This window comes from Sturnira hondurensis, unplaced genomic scaffold, assembly GCF_014824575.4.
Source record: "Sturnira hondurensis isolate 20B ecotype Veracruz unplaced genomic scaffold, ASM1482457v3 Scaffold0008640, whole genome shotgun sequence".
Taxonomy (NCBI): domain Eukaryota; kingdom Metazoa; phylum Chordata; class Mammalia; order Chiroptera; family Phyllostomidae; genus Sturnira; species Sturnira hondurensis.
This window is the reverse complement of record NW_028081271.1, coordinates 20401773-20423803: the sequence shown is the minus strand read 5'-3', so window position 1 is coordinate 20423803 and position 22031 is coordinate 20401773. Positions and strand designations below refer to the sequence as shown.

At 37.5% G+C, this 22031-nt stretch overlaps 1 protein-coding gene across 1 annotated transcript in view; it reads right to left on the bottom strand.

The window, feature by feature from the left end:
- The window catches only part of LOC118993036 (A disintegrin and metallopeptidase domain 3-like), a 181098-nt gene that overhangs the window by 71919 nt on the left and 87148 nt on the right, over nucleotides 1–22031 (bottom strand). Inside the window, exons 20-22 of the mRNA XM_037055094.1 lie at nucleotides 19297–19302; nucleotides 14819–14984; nucleotides 14105–14159 (exon numbers count right to left, since the gene is read on the bottom strand). Of these exons, the coding sequence (XP_036910989.1) occupies nucleotides 14105–14159; nucleotides 14819–14984; nucleotides 19297–19302 (227 nt within the window). The remainder of the gene's footprint in view (nucleotides 1–14104; nucleotides 14160–14818; nucleotides 14985–19296; nucleotides 19303–22031) is intronic.

Genomic DNA, 22031 nt, shown 5'->3' with positions numbered 1-22031 from the left:
AAAAAATAAGGCATCCAAACTGAACAAGAGAAGTAAAATATTTCTTTTCATGGATGGTATCATCTTATATGAGGAAAACCTTAAAGATTTTATACGCACACATATTTGTTAGACATAATAAATTCAGCAAAATAGAAAGATATGAAATCAACAAGCAAAATTATGTTATATCTCTATACATTTAACAGTGAACAATCCAAAAATAAATTGAGAAAACTATACTATTTACAATGGTGTAAAAATAATAAATTATTATAAGAAGGTGAAAGAGGTACAATGAAAACTACAAAGAAATAACTAGAAAGACATGTAATGTTAATGGAGTGGGAGAAATATTAAGATCCCAGTACTAACCTCAGCAAGCTATAGATTGAATGTATCAAAATATGAAAGACTTTCACAGAAATACAAAAATCCATCCTAAAATTTATTTGAAATTTCAAGGAATCCTAAATAGTCAAAACAATTTGAAAAGGGCAAAATTGGAGGACTCACACTTTCTGTTTTCAAAACGAATTACAAATCTATGTAAATCAAAGCATAATGGTATTGACATAAGACAGGTGTATGCACTAATGGATGAGATTAGAGAGTCCAAAATAAATCTTTTATGTACAGGGTCAAGTGATTTTGTAGAAAGGTGGAAAGACCACTCAGTAAAGAAAGGACAGTCTTTTCAAGAAATGGTGCTGGGAAAACTAAATATCCATATGCAAAACAACAAAAATTAAATACTTTCCTAACACTATGTGTAAAAATTAAGCCAAAATCAATAGAAGATTTAAATTTAAGCACTAAAACTATGGAAGTCTTTTAAAAAAACAGGGCAAAAACTCCACAATGTGGATTGGGTTTGGAACTGATTTTTTTGGATATGACACCAAAGACACAGGTAACAAAATAAAAACATTGACAAACTTCACTTTATGGAAAATTAAAAACTTTTGTGCATCAAAAGGCACTACAGAGTAAAAAAGCCACCCACACAATGGAAAAACATATTTGTAAATCACAAATCTGTTTGCAAATCATAGTTTTATAAGAAATTAAAATGCAGAATATAAAGGAACTCCTAAAACTCAACAACAACAAAAAAGAAAAAAAAATGTGATACAAAAATGACCAGAGGACTTGAACAGACCTTGTCTAAAGATATATACAAGAAAAAGCCACTAAATATATGAAAAGATACTCAACATCGCTACCATTGGTAAAATGCAAGTCATTGTAAAACCCATAATGTTGTGGCAGACTTCGGCCAACAGAATCTGCGTGTTGTGGCTGAAGACGAGAACAAATGCACATGGACTACAATAGTCCTGTGGAGAAAAAGGCATGGTCCAGGCACTCTCAAGATGAGAGTCCTACAGCCACTTCTCTCAAGGAGAGAACGCCTTAGTCACTCTCTCAAGGGGAGAGCGCCCCAACCCTTGCCTGGACAGGCTTTTATTGTTTTTCTCACGTCTTACATCAAAAGAGGATTTATTACCAATTATGTAGAATGTTGTTGTCTACATTTTAGGTACAATCAAAGAAATTAAAGTAACAAGTGCAAAAGGAATAGATGGCAAGCTGATTATGCTCTATCCTTTGGAAAATTCACACAGGCTTTGGGAATTACCTTGAAGATAGGCAATAAACATCTATTGTTTCAGACCAGGGTGAGGGAGTTTTAGCAAGAGCAAGCCTTGACAGTCTGGATGCATTTTCTAGGCCTGGTTCCCATGCGAAAACCAATTTGAGGGTCTGGCTTCTGCCCACCACTTTGCTCCTGCCCACCACTTTACTGGGCTGAGTCACATTCGCCAGATTCAAACAAACCACTTCTTTACATAATGCCATACCACCTCACACCCATCATGTAGGGGTCTACCAAAAACCCCATAAAATAATAAGTGTTCATATGGATGTATAGGAATTGGAATCCTTGTGCACTGTTGGTGAGAATGTAAAATATGCAACCACTGTGAACGAGTCACTAACAACAGTTAAAAACAGAATTACAATATGGATCAGCACAATCCCACTTCTGGGTAAACACACAAACCATGGTCTCAATTAGATATTTTTATATTGATGTTTGCAGGAAACATTATTCGTGAGAGCAGCCCAGGACTGCCAAGAACATACACTGGGGGAAGTATAGCCTTTTCAATAAATGGTTTTCAATAAAACTGTATATTCACATGCAGAATAATAAAATTTGACCCTCATTTCACATCTTACCCACCCCAAATAAACTTAAAATTGATTAAAGATTTAAATATTAAGATCTGAACCTCTAAAACTCTTAGGAGAAAAGCTTCTTAAAAGCTTTTCCAATTTTTTAATTTAATTATTTTTCAAGTACAGTTTTCTGTCTATTACTCCCATCCCANGTTTTCAATAAAACTGTATATTCACATGCAGAATAATAAAATTTGACCCTCATTTCACATCTTACCCACCCCAAATAAACTTAAAATTGATTAAAGATTTAAATATTAAGATCTGAACCTCTAAAACTCTTAGGAGAAAAGCTTCTTAAATATGGTCCCAACCCACAGCATTTTGGTTTTTTAAAATATATTTTACTGATTATGTTATTATACTTGTCTCATTTCCCCTCCTTTATTCCTTTCCACCCTGCACCTGCTCCCACCCACATTCTCCCACCTTAGCTCATGTCCGTGGGTTGTACATATAAGTTCTTTGGCTTCTGCATTTCCCATAATATTCTTAAGCTTCCCCTGTCTATTTTCTACCTACCATTTATACAACTTATTCCCCATTCCTTTTCCCCCATTCTCTCCCTTCCCTTCCTTGCTGATAACCCTCCATGTGTTCTCCATTTCTGTGATTCTGTTCTTGTTCTAGTTATTTCCTTAGTTTGTTTTTGTTTTTGCTCTTTCTTTCAGGTTTGATTGTTGATACTCTTGAGTTTGTTGTCATTTTACTGTTCACATTTCTTATCTTGTTTTTCTTAGCGATGTCCCTTTAACATTTTATATAATAAAGGCTTGGTGATGATGAACTCCTTTAAGTTGACCTTATCTAGGAAGCACTTTATCTGCCCTTCCATTCTAAATGATAGCTTTGCTGGATAGAGCAATCTTCGATGTAGGTCCTTGCCTTCATGACTTTGAATACTTCTTTCCAGCCCCTTCTTGCCTTCAAGGTTTCTTTTGAGAAATCAGCTGAGAGTCTTATGAGGACTCCTTTGTAGGTAACTGTATCCTTTTCTCTTGCTGCTTTTAAGATTCTCTNTGGCCTTTATTATATTGAGGAATGCTCCCTCTATTCCCACTTTGCTGAGTACCTTTATCATAAATCTGTGATTCTGTTCTTGTTCTAGTTATTTCCTTAGTTTGTTTTTGTTTTTGCTCTTTCTTTCAGGTTTGATTGTTGATACTCTTGAGTTTGTTGTTATTTTACTGTTCACATTTCTTATCTTGTTTTTCTTAGAGATGTCCCTTTAACATTTTATATAATAAAGGTTTGGTGATGATGAACTCCTTTAAGTTGACCTTATCTAGGAAGCACTTTATCTGCCCTTCCATTCTAAATGATAGCTTTGCTGGATAGAGCAATCTTCCATGTAGGTCCTTGCCTTCATGACTTTGAATACTTCTTTCCAGCCCCTTCTTGCCTTCAAGGTTTCTTTTGAGAAATCAGCTGAGAGTCTTATGAGGACTCCTTTGTAGGTAACTGTATCCTTTTCTCTTGCTGCTTTTAAGATTCTATCCTTATCTTTCATCTTGGGTAATGTAATTATGATATGCCTTGGTGTGTGCTTCCTTGGGTCCAGCTTCTTTGGGACTCTCTGAGCTTCCTGGACTTCCTGGAAGTCTATTTCCTTTGCCAGACTGAGGAAGTTCTTCATTATTTTTTCAAATAAGTTTTCCATTCCTTGCTCTTCCTCTTCTCCTTCTGGCAGTCCTATGATTCAGATGTTGGAATATTTAAGGTTGTGCCAGAGGTCCCTAAGCCTCTCCTCATTTTTTTTTGAGTTCTTGTTTCTTCATTCTGTTCTGGTTGCATGTTTTTTTTTTCCTTCTGATCCAAACCATTGATCTGAGTTCCTGTGGGGGAGCTTCATCTTTCAGAGCGCTCCCAGCCACCGTGAATGAGAATAAGTTTACCAAGACATAATTTAAGGTTGTGTCTGCTTGGGGATAAATTAATAAATTAATTTATTAATAAATACATAAACTTATTAATAAATAAATAAATTAATCTGCTTGGGGAGAAAAGGCTGATTAGTCTCAGAGGAGAAAGACCTCAAGCCTCTCTCTCAATGGGCTTTTATTGAGTTTACCTTGCAGAGTGATGCATATCAAAGAAAGGAGGTGTGGTTTACAGATAATATTTCTGGCGTCACAGGGGTCCCTTTGAGTCAGGGTCTTGTAGACAGGGGGACACCAATCTGCCATAAAACCTGGGGAAAGAAACTTATTTTGTGCTCGGACCCTTAACATTTAAGTTAAGGGCATTTTTAGCAAAGCAGGTTTCACAGGACTTAATGCATTTTTTTCTCAGGCCTGATCACCCCCCTGCCAGGAACCACCAGTTCTGGCACAGGGCTGCACTCCCTTTCAGCATTGTGACAGGCCTGAATCAGGTGGGGGAAGCAAGGAAGTCAAAAGATAAGGGGACTTTTCAGATAGAATGTAGACTCAGGCTATGATAAAGCTGAGGGGTGAGGGTCTTTTGTCCCTCCTCCACAATCCCCTATATCTGTCCCCGAGGGCCCCTTCATGACTGTGTCTGTCTTAGGTTGTTCCTTCCTTGAGGAATCTTACATGTCATTGACTATCCAGTCATGCTCCAGGGGCCAAGCAGGGTAAAGTAAAGGGGCAAAAGCTGTGGCCCTGCTGAGAGGATAGGTTTTGCCTCTTCAGTGATTTATGGCCCCAAGGTCCCTTAACCATGGGGTCTTTTCACCTGTCAGTGGGGTTACAGCTTTTGAAACCAGGCAGCATGGTTCCAAACAAGTCCTGTTTTTCTTTCTGTCACTGTTGTTTCCCTGTACATTTTCCTTTATTTCACTTTTCATAGCCTTCACTTTTTCCTCCATTTTGCAAGCATACTCAATCAATTCTATGAGCTTCCTAATTATCAATATTTTGAACTGTGCATGTGATACATAGGCTATGTCTTTATCACTTAATTGTATTTTTTCTTTTTTCTGGAGCTTTAATCTATTCTTTCAGGCTTTTTTTGTCTCAATGCATGTGATATGTAGCAAGGGGCAGAGCTATAGGTTTTCACCAGAGTACGGCAACCCACAGGGCTGTGTTGTGGCGCTGTATGTGGAGAAGGGTCTGAGAGGGAATAGTGTCACTTGCTCTGCTCTTGGCCAGCTTTCACTCACTTCCACAGCTACCCACAAGCAAACTGGGCCCTGCTGGTGCTCATTCCCAGGGGAGTTGAGTTGTGTACAAGCTAGGACCCTGTGGGTCTCACCAACAAACTCTCCTGAGAGGCTGGGAGTTTCTTTCACCACTGCAACCCCCACAGGTTTCTTTAGTCAGAAGTTTTGAGGCCTTATTCCCCCCACACTGGAAACTTGGGTTGCGTGGTCTCTCTCACTCCCCAGTTTTCCTTCCTGGTTTATCTGCACACAAATGTGGGGCCTCCTGGTCTACTAACCACCAGCGTGGCAGGTCCAGTAGCCACCACTTTGCCCATCCCAGTCCTCCAGCCACTGCCTTGCCACAAGTCCTCTCCACCCTGGCTGCCCATGTCTGCCCCTCCTACCAGTTTGGATGAATGTTTCTTCTTTAACTCCTTCATTGTCAGACTTCCATAAAGACCTATTTTCTGAAAGTTCTTGTTGTTTTTTGTTTTTAAAATTGTTTTGTCCTTCTTTTGGTTGTGCAGAGTGTATCTACCTATGCCTCCATTTGGCCAGAAAACTGACTGCAGTATTTTGGCTATGATCCCAAAACACAGGTGGCAAAGGCAAAAATAGATAATGGTATGGCATCAAGCTAAAAAGCTTCTGCATAGCAAAGGAAGCAGTTAGCAGACTGAACAGACTACTTTTGTCATGGGAGAAAATATTTATAAATTGTACATCTGATAAAAGATTAATAACCAAAATATGTAAGGAACTCAATCGCAAGAAAAGAAATAACCTAATTAAATAAGTGGGAAAATTATATATTCTGGTATGAAATCTTCACTTAATAACAGGTGTTTCAGAAATCAAAATGTAAAACCATTTCCTCATTGCTCATTGCAAACAGGCTTTAAGTCCTGACAGTTTACTAAAATTACTCTGGCAAAAGCACCACTTACCTCTATAGTTGGTGGACATTCAGAAAAGGAAACTCTTAGCCTCTATGATGAGGTATTCCCACTTCTGAACTGAGAATATTTTTGTGTATTGATGAAGAATCTTTAGGTCTTAATAATCTCCAGGTAGAATGATGGTTTTCTAATTCATGTATAATGATTTGAGGTGTGCAGAAGTGTAATGGGGTGCAGAGCAGGGGTCCCCTGACAATAGGAGAAACACCCACAAACCTTCACTGGGAGAAGTGCATGATATGGTGGTTGAGATACTTTGCACAACAATGTCAAGTTAATAGCAGTGCTTTTCTTGAAAGAAAGCAGACTGCTGCCAGGGCAATAGGTGTATGTGACTTTAAGGGTGTTTAGTGATTCCTGACATAGACAAGGGAAGCGGATGCCCCTGTGTCACAGGGAACCCTTGCTATGACTAAAGATGGCAGCCCAAAACAGGTAAAAGATATAGGGGAACTGGCAAAAGTAGCACATCATAGAGAGGCCAGATATGAGGTCATATGAGGTCAGATATGAGGGCCAAGCATTTAAAATGGGGGCAGGCTGAAAGAGAAGGAGACCACAAGAAGAAGCCACACAATCTGAAAGGGTGTAGGATGGGGTCCTAATCTGTCATGAGGTCTGGCGTGTAGAGAGTCTGCTACAAGGTCTGGTGTAGGAGAGGAGACCCACTGGGTAGCCTGCCTAAAGAAAACAGCAGATTAGCTGATGGAGCTGTATGGGGGCCTGCCTAACCAACCACAGGTTTGTGTCAGATGCCTGAAGCTGAAATGTAACCAAGAATGCTGAGCTGCTACTACTTCTCTGAAGGACACATGGAAAAGCCACTCTCTTGGGACATGTGCCTCCATGGACTCCACCATGATCCAGTGCAACATGGCAAACGTTTTCTTGAACTATTACAGGGAGGCTGAGAACATTATACCCTAGATCCTGAAGGACAGAGCTCCTGAAAGAGGATGGTGACTTTGCAATCTATAAATGCATATTTCAGAGATGATGGAGACCTGTTTGCACAGCCAGCTTAAGAACAGATAAAGATATGGGGGATTTATGGGCATGGTTTTGGCTTATAAACTTTTGGAGAGCAAGGGAAGTATTGGGTTATGTGGGAGAACAGGGCTCTGAGCAGGAGTGCTCTTAGACCCCTGAGGTGGGAATCCTGTAAATAAAAACCTGTTTCCTTCAACACTAATTGCTGGGTCATGTATTAAGGGGTCACGTGGCCAAGCTCCAGTTTGCTCAGTTACAGAAGTGCATCTATCTCAGTAAGAGCAACATAAGGACAGAGGACATTAAAGCAAGAAAATCTTACCCAGAAAAGATCACCTTCAAGTAAAGAGAAGCAGTGAGTCCAGGAGCCCCCAAAGGACAAAGATATATCCTAGATTTCAAATTACATGAGGCCACAAAAGTATCACCTGGAGAGAGAACAGTTTCCTATGACCACAAGCTCAGTTTGAGCAATTTCTTAAAGATGGAATAGACAATAGCAACTATCTGGGGGATAGAGACTGGGCTGACCTAGGAATACTTCAAAATCAGAAGCCTGGAATGGATAGGGAGGGGAATCACAAGCTATGGAGAAGTGTATACAGTGGTGTCCTCTCTTGAGATGGAAGCAGTTACCTTGGCCACAGGCACCTGAGGGTGGGCAATTGAGGGTACGCACACTGGACAATGGAATGTTTTCACCTTGAGATGTAACAGCCTCCTGGGTTCAAAAGAACCTAAAATGCTTATTTTCTACTAAAGGACCAAGCAGGTGAAAAATAAACAGACACAAGTTTACCCACTTTCATTCACAGGATTTATTTTGGTTTGTGAAATTGAAAGCTTGAGACATGACAAAAGGAGAGAAAAGCAGATTTTTTTCATTCTTGGATTAGGCCAGTTAATGGTGTTTCTTGGTAATATCCTTTCTCCAATTTATGGCTTTTTGGATGTTATTGTTTAGTCACTGTTGTAAAAGAAATAGGGAAAATACAAATGTAAATTTTAATGAACACTGTCTAATTTTACTACAAGTATAGCATTTAATTAGTATAATAAGACACTGGTTATACTGACACAATCTATGTCAGTGCTCCGCGAAATTTGAAAACTTATTTCTTTTTCCTGAATCTATTTAGTGATAGCCAGATTAAAAGGAAACATTATAAATTGGTATTTATAAATGTCTCATTTACACAGTGTCTATACATGCCTCACATAAATAAAAGAAAATCACCAACAACGAATCAGAGGGAAAATAACAACAATATGTGAATAAAAAATGGGACTACATCAGATTTAAAAGCTTCTGCATGGCTAAAAAGATCATCAAAATGAAAAGGGAACCAACCATATGAGAAAATATATGTGCCAATGGTACTTCAGACAAGAGTTTGATCTTCAAAATATTTAGAGAACTCACACGACTCCACAGCAGGAAGACCATTCAATTAAAAAATGGGCAAAGAGCCCGAACAGACATTTCTCCAAGGAGGACATACAGAGGGCCCAGAGACAAATGAAAGGATGCATCACTAGCCATCACAGAAATGCAAATTAAAACCACAATGAGATACCACTTCACACCAGTCAGAATGGCCATCACTAACAAGTCAAGAAAAACAAGTGCTAGTGAGGTTGTGGAGAAAATGGAACCCTAGTACACTTGAATGGAATGCAGACTGGGGCAGCCACTGTGGAAAACAGTATGGAATTTTCTTAGAAAACTGAAAATGGAACTGCCTTTTGACCCAGCTATTTTACTGCTGGGATTATACCCTAAGAATCCTGAAACACCAATTCAAAAGAATCTATGCACCCCAATGTTCATAGCAGTATTATTTACAATAGCAAAGTGCTGGAAACAGCCTCAGTGCCCACCGATAAGTGAGTGGATCAAAAACTGTAGTACACTTACACCAGGGAGTACTACACAGCAAAAAGAAAGAAGGAACTTAATCCCTTCACAACAGCATGGATGGAACTGAAGAGCATATGCTGAGTGAAATAAGCCAGGCGGTGAAAGACAAATACCATATGATATCACCCATGAGTGGAACCTAACCAATAAAACAAACAAATGAGTAAAATAGAACCAGAGACTTGGAAACAAAGAACAAATTAACAGTGACCAGAGGGAAGGGGGAAGAGGAATAGCAGGGGAGAGGAGGGGGAAAGGCAAGCCAAGGAATATGTATAAAGGACCCATGGACAAAGCCGACTGGAAGGAGGACTGAATGTGGGGGTAGGGGTGGATATGACAGGGGAGAGTAATGGCAGGGGAATGAAGACAACTGCAATTGAGCAACAGTAAAAATATGTGAATAAATAATAATGTTAACTGGTCTATTTTTATCTACAAAGGATGAGTACTTTGAAGAGTTCTCTGTGCATGTTCAAAACCAAACTCGTTCTTCACTCCCATCCACATCATCCTTTGAACACCAAACTGGTTCTCGTTCGTTTATTTTTAGCGTTGACACTGTTACAGACATCCCCATTCCTCCCACCATCTGCCTTCCTCCAACCAACCCACCCCCATTCTTTCTAGCCATCACCTCACTGTTGTCTGTGTCTAAGAGTTTTGCACACATATTCTGTGGTTCATCCCTTCACGTTTTCATCCAGTCCCTTCTTCCTCCTCCCTTCTGACAACTGTCAGTCTGTTCCATGTGTCCAGGCCTCGGTTTATATTTTGTTTGTCAGGTTTTTTTTAGATTCTACATATAAGTGAGATATATGGGTATTTGTCCTTCTCTGACTAGGTTATTCTACTTAGCATAAGGCCAGCCCTGGTGTTGTAGAAAGTAAGATTCCCTTCTCTTTTATGGTCATGTTGTATTCCATTGTATAAATTTACCACAGCTTTTTTATCCACTCATTAACTGATGGACACTTTGGCTGTTTCCATATTTTAACTATTGTAAATAACACTGCTATGAACATAGGGCTGAATATATTCTTTTGAATTTGTTTCAAGATTCTTAAGATATATTACCAGAAGCAGGATCACTGGGTCAGAGGCAGTGCCATTGTCCATTTTTTGAGGTAACTTCGTGTGGTTTCCCACGGTGGCTGCACAAGTTTGCATTCCCTCCAAAAGTGCGCTAGGGTTCTGTTTCCTCCAGATCCTTGCCAGCACTTGTTTGCTGATTTATGATGGTAACCATTCTGACAGGTACCATTTGATATCTAGTTGCGGTTTCAATGTGAACCTTTCTGATTAGCAACATTGAGCATTTTTATATGTTTATTGGTCGTGTGTATTTCCTCTTTGGAGAAGTGGCTTTCCAGGTCTTTTGCCCATTTTTAATTGGATTTTTTTCCTTCCTGGTGCTCACTTGTAGAAGTTCTTTATATATTTTGGAAATTAACCCCTTATTAGATGTATTATTGGTGAACATGTTCCCCAGACAGTGGGTTCTCTTTTCATTTTGTTGATGGGTTTGTTTGTTTGTTTTTTTGCTGTGCAGAAGCTTTTTAGTTTGATGGAGTCCCATTTGTTTTTTTTTTCCCTTATTTCCTTTGCCCTGGGAGATTCAATGCAATTCCAATTAAAATAGCAATGGCATATATCACAGATCTGGAACAAATATTCAAAAATGTATATGGAAACAAAAAAGACCCCAAATAGCCTCAGCAATCTTGAGAAAGAAAAACAAAGTTTGATTGATCACAATACCAGATATCAGACTGTACTACAAGTCTACTGTAACCAAGACAACCTGGTACTGGCATAAGAACAGGCATATAGATCAATGCAACAGAACAGAGACAAGAAATGACCCACACCTATATGGCCAATTAATATTTAACAAAGGAGACAAGAGCCTTGGGAAAATTGGACATGACATGCAAAAAATAAAGCTAGACCACCAGCTTACACCACACTCAGGAAAAAACTCAAAATGGTTAAAAGACTTAAATGTAAGTCATGAAGCCGTAAAAGTCCTAGAAGAAAACATAAGCAATAAAATCTCAGACACAAAACTAGTTCTTACCTTACTGTACAGTATTCTATTAGTAAAAGGTGCCATCGTCCCTTGGGTCAGAGGTCTCCACTGTGTCAATATCCATTGTGTCAGAAGTGTTTGTTATTTCACCCCAAAAGCATCCATCAGTTACCACTTAGTTATTCTACTTCCATTTATCTCACAAAACTTTTTGATCTTTTCCTCTCTTCCAATCCTGCCCTCGTCACACCTGTCTTGTGTACTCCACACTCTCGTAGCTGTTTCACTTGCTTCCAGTTCTGGCTTGACTCTGACTGAATTTTCCCGTACTTCATTCCAGCTAACCATATCACACTAACTCACTCTTGCATTATTTCAAAAATACTTTGCATTCCCATTCATATATGAGAATATTTAACCTCCTTATCGAGGAACATCAGGCATTTTCCTGGGCTCATGGTTGTCTATATATATTTTATTTCTCTATGTTCATAAACGTTAAAGTGTCTCAGCACAACAAATTTCGAAATAAGTCCAGATTTACATTTTAGCCTTGCTGTATTCCTGCTTTATATCAGTGAACATTATTTAAGCATGTTTCTTATACTCTTCACACAAACTGTCAGTTCATTCTGTCAGTTCACCTTAAAAATTTATTTCTATAGCCATTTTTAGTACTTCTGACCCAAGGTACCATCTTGGTTTCTCCTGGATTATTGCAGTAGTAATCCCCTGACTGGATTCTCCACTTTTGCTCCATCATTGTTACAGGCTACTTTCAACAAAACTGCCTTTGTAAGTGTAAGCCATGTGCCCTTTTGCTAACTCTGCCCCAAATAAACTGACATCACTGTGATTTATTAAACATTCTTGACTTTTATTTTTCATTGGATCATTCTCATGTTTGGAAAGCTTCCGGCCAGGTACATGCATGGATAGCTCTACCAACTGTATCTCTTTGTAAGCTGGTGTTGATTTATAGTTGGAATAGAAAAAGCTCTATTTTTATCCCTAGGAAAGGCCGGATATCTGCTTTCATTTTTTGCCAAGATAAGGGCAGTGAGGCTGATGACTAGTTATTTAAAATTTTACACAAAGGAACCGTGAGACCTTGTGCATGTGGTGTCTCTCTGACCTTCTCTGTCACTTGTCTGCACTGCCTCTTGCTGTGCTATATCTTTTGCATTTAAATAAAAGGCTAATATGAGATGGCCTTGTGAGTCCAGGTGACTTCTCTCAAATTTCTAAACTGGATAAATATCTGCACCTCCTTCAGGTATTTGCTTATATATCACTTGCTCAATAAGGCCTACCAAATCAGCTATATATTTGTTTAATTTATTGGTGTGGCATTTGTTAATAAAGTTGTGTAGGTTTCAGGTGTACAATTCTACAACGCATCTGTGTATTGTATTGTGTGTTCACCACCCCAAATCAAGTCTCTTTCCATCATCATTTAGTCCCCTCTTCCCTGGGAAGCATAATGGAGTCAGCTATATTTTTTAAAAAAAAATTTTATCGAATCTCTTCATCAACACCAACTCTTCTGCCCTAATCTTTTCCACATGATCAATCACTTTGAATACACTATACAATCAACTTATGAAATATGTTTATTGCTTATGGCCTGACTGCCTAACCCACTATTTCAAATTCTTGAGGCAATAGCTTAATGTAACCATAAAGTACGGGTGGCAGGAGAAGGCTATGAAAAAAATGTAAAACAAAGCAAGATACTGAATTTGTGACTTAAGTGCTAGAAGAAATGAGAGAAATAGCAAGATTAATGACATTGTGCTAGGAGAAAATGGCTGAAGTAGAGAGGCAGTGAAGATAACTAACCATGAGGAGGAGACTATTACTGGATGACATGAGAGGAAGACAACAAATGCCATAATTCTCACTTATGATGGGGATTCTAACAGTAGTCAGAGAAGCAGTAGATGTTGGTCTAGTAGGAAATAAGACTAATTTACATTCAGGGTAGAAGTTGTGTGTTCTCTGGCAGCAGATAAGGAAACAGGTCCATTGACTTAATTTTTACTCAAGTCAGAGATGGAGAAATGGCAGCTAAGTTATTGGATAAACTCTGACCTCAATTCTGGTTGAATTTCTGAATTTTCCCATTTAGTCCAAATGATAGGTCTAATAGGTCAAATGTCATGATTTCTTTACACCTATGAGTTAAAAATTTGAAAAATATATACAGATGCCTACTTTATTCCATCTTACAGTAAATAATCATCTTTCTGCCTCAGAGGGAGAGTACATTTAGCATTTTCCTTGGCATCTAATATATCTTCAATAAATATAACTTTTATTCTCCATCCCTAGCTATATATCAATTTATCTGTGTTCAAACTGTGAGGTTATTAGGAGTTTAAAACCTGGATATGATTGTCTTAAACACCAGCCCTCAAATTTACTAAAACTCTACACTCAGGGAGATTTATTTAAATTCTTACATCTGTTTTCTCATTTGTAAAATCAGACTAACAATAACTGTGGAATCTTAGTGAGGAAGAAATGTAAATGTTTGGAAACCATATAAGTCTATCAATTAGAACCTTAAATGAGTTGGCAAGATGCATGATAATTCATCCCTATGATAAGAATGCATTTAAATCTCTTCAAAGTCACTACTATTTTATAAAGTTTGATAAATAAATCTCTCATACTGGTTAACATTAAGTATGTCTAAAGAGTATAAAATAAAATTTGAACTAAGTTTTTTAGTATGATACTGACAAATAGGAGTGACAATCACAAAACATGGAAATAATAGGTCTCTTATGCTGAGGTTAAAGATTTTTGTAAGTGTATTTCAGAAATGGTGTTTTGTCAATAGTTTAATCCCTTTGATTTACCTTTAACTCTGTGTATGACTTGTTGCTGTCACTATTGCTTTCGCCGGATGTGGATCTGTAGAAAGGAAATAACATTTTAAGTTTGGGAAACATTGTAATCTTAAGCAAAATCAAGAAAAGTAATAAAGCTATATCTAAACTCATTACTCAAATAATATATACCAAGATCCACTTTGCTTCCTATATTCCACTCAGTGATCCTATATTTAATATTTGGTTCCTCTACTAAATATGTTAATCATATATAAATTTTACACTAAAACCCAATTTATTATTTTTCTCCTGTCTTCTCTACAAAGAAAACAAGATGTATATGACTATATCTATGATAATGCTCTTGCAAAGTTGAAAAGGTAATTTATATGAAAATAGTCAAATTCTTAAATTATTGTCTGTACAGTTACGATTTCTATCAAAAACTATGTAAAAAACTGTTTCATTTTCATGAGTCCTCAGTGAGGCCTCTATGTCTTTCAGCTACATTTAGTTACATTTGGTGGTAACAATTTAGCTTCACTTGTTCCTGGGCTTCTGGGTACATAAAGGATACCTACCTGCTTGAACTCTAGGAAAAAAGTCATACACTAAGACTCAATGTTTTTGTGCACTAACTCAATCCATCTGGGAACTCCTACTTGTAATATTCAGAACTACATTTGGATTCTTCCCATACTGCATTTTAATATAAATATCAGAAATAACAAGTTTACTTACCCTTCACTTACTGTTTCCTCTCTTACACAAAATTTTATTTTATTCCGCTTCAGAGCAAAGATGGCAATTAAAACAAGGAAAGGCAGGAAAATGCAAAAACTGATCAGGAGGCCATTTTTTCGAGCTGCAGCACGCGATCTCCTTTTTGGCAGGTTCACACGTTTTACTGAAAACAGGAACGTGCCTTTTACTTTATTCAAAAATGATGTTCAAAGCATATCAGCATTTTTGTGGGTTTTTTGTTTTTTTAAATTTATTTATTTTTCAAGTAGTTTTCTGTCTATTACTCCCATCCCATCCCACCCCCCGTGCTCCCCCCTCCCTCCCATTTCCACCCTTCTAGGTTGCTGTCCATGTATCCCCTATATATGTTCCTCTAAATCCCTCCCCTATTTCCCCTGAAATTCCCTCCCCTCTCCCCCCTGGTCACTGTCAGCCTATTCTCTATTTCAGTGTCTTTGGTTATATTTTGCTTGCTTGTTTGTTTTGTTGTTTAGCTTCCTGTTAAAGGTGAGATCATATGGTATTTGTCCTTCAACACCTGGCTTATTTCACTCAGCATAATGCTTTCCAGTTCCATCCATGATGTTGCAAAAGGTAGGAGCTCCTTCTTTCTTTCTGCAGCATAAAATTCCATTGTGTATATGTACCATAGTTTTTTGATCCATTCATTTACTGACGGGTACGTAGGTTCCTTCCAACTCTTGGCTATTATAAATTGTGCTGCTATGAACATTGGGGTGCATAGGTTCTTTGGGATTGGTGTTTTGGGGTTCTTAGGATACAATCCTAGCAGTGGAGTTGCTGAGTCAAAAGGCAGGTCCAATTTTAGTTTTCTGAGGAAATTCCATACTGTTTTCCATAATGGTTGTATCAGTCTGCAATCCCACCAACAGTAGACCAGAGCCCAGAGCAAGTAGAAGGAAGGAAATAACCAAGATCAGAGCAGAATTAAATAACATAAAGACTAAAAGCACAATTCTAAGGATCAATGAATCCAAGAGTTGGTTTTTTGAAAAGATAAGCAAAATATACAAGCCTTTAAGTAGGCTCATTAAGAAAAGAAGAGAGAGGACACAAATAAACACAATAAGAAATGAAAGAGGAGAAATTACAACTGATACCACATAAATAGAAGGGATTGTAAGAAATTACTATGAAGAACTATATGCCAAGAAATTTGAAAACCTAGGTGAAATGGACAAATTTCTAGAAAAATATAATCTTCCAAAACTCAGTGAAGAAGAATGTAAAACAAAGAAGTAGAAAGCCTGAACAGACCAATAACAGCAGATGAAATTGAAGCAGTAATCAAAAAGCTCCCAACACACAAAAGCCCTGGACCAGATGGTTTCACAGGAGAATTCTACAAAGCATTTAAGGAAGAGCTAACCCCTATTCTTCACAGACTATTCCAAAAAATCCAAAATGATGGGAAACTCCCCAACTCTTTTTATGATGCCATCATCATCCTAATTCCAAAACCAAATAGAGACACAACAAAGAAAACTTCAGGACAATATCACTGATGAACATAGATGCTAAAATCCTCAACAAAATATTGGCAAATCGCATCCAACTATACAGTAAAAAGATCATACACCATTACCAAGTGGAATTCACCCCAGGGATGCAAGGATGGTTCAAAAATGATGTTCAAAGCATATCAGAATTTTGATATATGAAAATATGGGCTTCAAATAATGTGATCATAGAATGAATAAAATTAAAGTCATTTCCAATATTCTGTGACTATGCCACAAAGTGTACTATATGTTTCTGTCACTCAGTATATATCAATATCATTGTCATACTTTACTTTAAATCATTTTATATATTATCTTTACTTATGTGCTATATCCCAATGCATTTTATCTTATTCCCATCTGTTAATTGCTGCTTAGAACACATTAAACTGATATTACTATCTAATAAGTTCTTCAATTTAAAATGCAGTGACTTTCTTTTAAAAGAAAAGAACTGTTTTAAAAATTATTTAATAAAAAGCACAATTAATGATAGCAAACTAGGCTAAATTTTCAATTATCTTTATAAAGTGACATTGTCATAATTTTTATTGTATTAATTAGAATATGAATATTCTTTCATGTGTTTTAAGATATTAAAGAAAAATTTAAAAATCTATGGATGCTTGGTCTAATTAAATGAAAGAAATAATCCAGACAACTAAAATACAGAAAACTAAATTAAGCAATCAGGATTGCCACCAACATAACTGCAATAATACTAAGTATAAACAAAATTAATGCCCCCCCAAAAGTTCAATAACTTTGAAACATGCACATTCCAATTACATGTTGATAAAAAGTGATTTACCTAAAGCAAAGTGATTCAGAATGTTTCATATATTATAAAACATAAATTGGAAAATATATGAAAAATATTGAAATTAAGCAAATGTGCAGCAGTATTACACTACAGTAGAACTCAATGGTTTTAAAACTCTTCTTTTCCTGCTTCATCCATCAGAAAAGGTCAACTCTCTGTTAGTCCATCTTCACTCAAAATACCACGTTGGAAGTAGAGCTTCCTTCTACTGTACTAAAGGCCGATTAAAGAAATTGCACTTATTTATTATTGGCTTGACAGATATCCATTACCCTATGGAACAAAAGTAGGGCTTCCACCTTAGCTGTGATAAAATTGTTTCATTAAAAGGTACTACACTAATTCTGCTATAGTAAGAATAAAAAGCAAGACAATATACATAAGAGAAATAACTTCTAGAAGTTAACAGGAAATGAAAACCCACAATATCTGAGAGAAAATATGTTGATTTTAAGAAAATTTGATTCTACCTATAGACAATCTGCTGATCTCAGCGGACAACCAGAGTCCTAGGCCAAGTGCAGCATTTCACTGAGTTAAGGAGTCAAAGGACAGGGCTCACAGCAATAAAAATGGCTCAGTCTGCAGGGTGCTGCGCTGGAGGGACAGTTGCTCAGTAGATTAGGGACCCTGGAAGTGTCGGGATTCCTGTCGGGCGTCATTGGTAGAGGGATAACCGGAAGCTAATTAAACAGCAGCTCTTACTGAGCTGAGATCGAAAAGGAGACATGGGAGAGTTCCAGCCAAGATGGAGGTGTAGTTTAAGTAACCCTTCACTTTCTCCCACAACCAAAGGAGGATGACAACCAATCTAAAATCTATAAACAATCAGCCTGTTCTCTATTTTGGAGTCTTTGGTTATATTTTGCTGGTTTGTTGTTTTGTTGAAATAGAGAACAGGCTGACAGGGACCAGAGGGGAGAGGGGAGGGAATTTCAGGGGTACAGGGGAAGGGTTTTCAGGAACAAGTATAAAGGAAACATAGATAAAAACAAAGGGAGGTGGAAACAGGAGAAAATTGGGGAGGGCTGCGGTGGTGGCAGGGGGGGGTGGTGCTGGGATGGGAGTAAAAGGTAGAAAACTGTACTTGAACAACAATTTTTTAAAAATCTATAAACAGTCAGATGTGCCAGAAAATCAAACTGCATGGAACTCCAAAAACCAAGGAATTAAAGAAAGAGTCAACCAGAACAACAGACTGGTAAGTCAGCAGTTGAAGAGAACCCCTAGCAAGGTAGCAAACCATGGGTTGGGGCTGAATGTGGCAAGGCTGCAGACTGCACAGGCAGGGCTGACTTAAGGGGAAACTGAGACTTGGAGCTGGCTGTGGACTACGGTTTCCTCTGGGGGACAAACCCCTAGTCTGACATGAGAGTTCATTGGAAAGTGGGCTAGAGATGAGCAGAGGAGCTGCACTGTTCCCTCTGGGGGCCTCCTTCACAGGCAGTGCTGCAGCACAGCAAAGAGGGGTGCCCTGCCCCAGTGAACACCTAAGGCCCTGCCCCCTTACAACTTAACAGGTTCCCTGAGACCATGAAATATGGGCAAATGAAAAAACAGAGCAAAACTTCAGAAAGAGAGCTAAGTGATGAGGAGATAGCCAACCTATCTGATGAAGAATTAAAAGCCCTGGTAATCAAAATGCTCACAGAAATGATGGAGCTTGGTCGAAAAATAAAAGATACCTGAAATGAAATAAAGCAAAATATTCAGGGAACCAACAGTGACAGGAAGGAGACCAGGACTCAAATCAATGATTTGGAACAAAAGGAAGAAATAAACATCCAACCAGCACAAAATGAAGAAACAAGAATTCAAAAAAATGAAGAGAGGCTTAGAAACCTGAGGAACAACTTGAAATGTTCCAATATCCAAATCATAGGGGCACCAGAAGGAGAACAACAACAGCAAGAAATTGAAAACTTATTTGAGCAAATAATGAAGAAAAACTTCCCCAATTGGCTGAAGGAAATAGATTTCCAGGAAGCCCAGAGAGTCCCGAAGAAGTTGGACCCAAAGAAGAACACACCAAGGCACATCACCATTAAGTTACCCAAGGTTAAAGACTGAGCGAGAATCTTAAAGGCAGCAAGAGGAGAGTTTTACCTACAAAAGAGTGCCCATACGACTATCAGCTGATTTCTCAAAAGAAACCTTGAAGGTAAGAAGGGGCTGGAAAGCATTCCAAGTCATGAAAGGTAAGGACCTACGTCCAAGATTGCTCTATCCAGCAAAGCTTTCATTTAGAATGGAAAGGCAGATAAAGTGCTGCCCAGATAAGGTCAACTTAAAGGAGTTCATCATCACCAAGCCCTTATTATATAAAATGTTAAAGGGACATCTCTAAGAAAAACAAGATAAGAAATATGAATAGTAAAATGACAACAAACTGACAACTATTCACAAACGAACTTTAAAAAAAGAAGAAAAAATAACAAAAACAAAAACTAAGCCAACAACTAGAATAGGAACAGAATCAGAGAAATGGATATCACATGGAGGGGGAAGGGATGAATATGGGGGAAAGGTATAGAGAAGAAGAAGCACAATTGGTAGGCATAAAATAGACAGGAAGAAGTCAAAAATGGTATAGGAAACAGACAACTCAAAGAACTTATATGAACAACCCATGAACATGAACTAAGGAGGGAGTAATGCTGGAGGACTGGGGGTGTAGGGCGAAGGGGGGGTAAAGGGGAGAAAATTGGGAGAACTGTAATAGCATAATCAATAAAATATACTTTAAGAAAGAGAAGAAAAGGAGATACAAGAGTTGGAGCAGTGCTGGGAAAAGAGCACCAATGAGACCCAGTTTCTCCACATCCTCACTAATCACATGCTGCCTATAAATTTTTTCATTTAAATCAACCTACAAAGATTGAACTAGTATCTCATGTTCTTTTGATTAACATTTTCCTAAAATGTGAACACAATCTCATGAGCATATGAGCTATTTTTATATCTTGTGAGTTGATATGTTTATTTAAACCCCTTTTCATTTTTATTGGAAAGGAGGAAGTAAAACTGTCACTGTTCACAGATCACATGACAGTGTACATAGAAAACACTATAAACTCCACGAAAAAACTACTTGACCTAGTAAGTGAATTTGGAAAAGCAGTGTAATACAAAGTCAACATTCAGAAATAGAAGGCATTTCTGTACACCAACAGTGAATATCAGAAACAAAAATTAGGAAAAAAGTCCCATTTACTATAGCAACAAGAAGAATTAAATAGGAATAAATTTAACCATAGAGGTAAAAGCCTTATACTCACAAAACTACACAACATTGAAAAAGAAATGAAGGAAGACACAAAAAAGTGGAAGCATATACCATGTTCATTAATTGGAAAAATTAACATCATCAAAATGTCCATACTACTCAAAGCAATCTATGAATTTAATGCAATCCCTATCAAAACACTAGTGACACATTTCATAGATATAGAACAAACATTTCAAAAATTTATGAGGAACCATAAATAACCCTGAATAGCTGCAGCAATTTTGAGACAAATTGGAAATCAGACAAATACAGAGAAAAAGACAGCAGACTTTTCACTGAAAATATATAGATGCCAAATAAACACATTAAACATATTCAACATCATTATTGCAAGTTCATACCACAATGAGATATTTTGCACACCTAATTAAATTGCTTAAAACTATAGCTGGTGAGGATGCCAAAAAACTGGGTCATTCATATATTGTTGATGTAAATGTCAAATGGGCAGCAGCTCTAGAATAGTTTGGCAGTCACTTTTAAAACTGTAAGGTTATATTTTGCTTGTCAATTTGGCAAAATAAAGAACAAACTGACAATAACCAGAGGGGAGTGGAATGATAGGGGAAAGAAGGTGAGGGGTATTCCGTGAACATGTATAAAGGACCCATGGACAAAGCCAAATGGGGGTAGAATTGAGGGTGAGAAGTGTGGGTGAGTGGGATGGGGAAGGGTGGTTGGGGGGAAATGGAGACAACTGTACTTGAATAACTAAAATAAAATAAAATAAAATTTGAATTTCTACAAAAATAAAACCCTGTAAAAGGCTTACCATCAACCCAACAATTTCAATCTTGGGCATGTTTCCCAGAGAATTAAAATTTTACTTTTATGCAGAGTCTTCTACATGAATGTTCATTGCAGATTTATTTATAATAGCAAAAACTGGCAACCAACCTATGTCCTTCAGTGAGTAAATAATTAAATTAATTTTGACACATCTATATAAAAATACCAATCATCAATTAAAAGGAATGAAATATTCATATATGCAACAACTCAGGTTCAGTTCATTGAAATTATGAGAAAGCATAAAAGCCAATCTGAAAGAGATGCAAACTGTATGAATATATGTATGTAACATTCATAAAATAACATATTTAGAGAAATAGAGAGCAGTTTAGTGTTTGCCAGGATTTAAAAATGAGGTATGGAGGGGGTCAGTGTAGCTATATGGAATAATATTAGTTTAGTGATAATGCATGTAGTCATGATACAGTTCTACACCTTGACTGTGGTGGCAACTACACCAATTTGAACATGTGGCAAAATTGCCCAGAAGTAAATACACAAACACACATGTGCACCCACATGAGTGCAGGTACACTTCTTAAGTTCAAAAAATGTCTATGCATTTTACCAATGTCCATTTTATGGTTTTGATATTGCACTACAGTATTGAGACAAGTTTCTGTGGATGGAGGCACCACAGAACTTTCAATGAGAGAATTAATAAGCAAACTAAGTATATATTTTCAACAGAAGGCTACTTAAAAACATAAATGAATTAACTATTAAAACATATGACAGCAGGAATGAATCTCAAATGAATATGATGTTCTGTAAATGAAAATC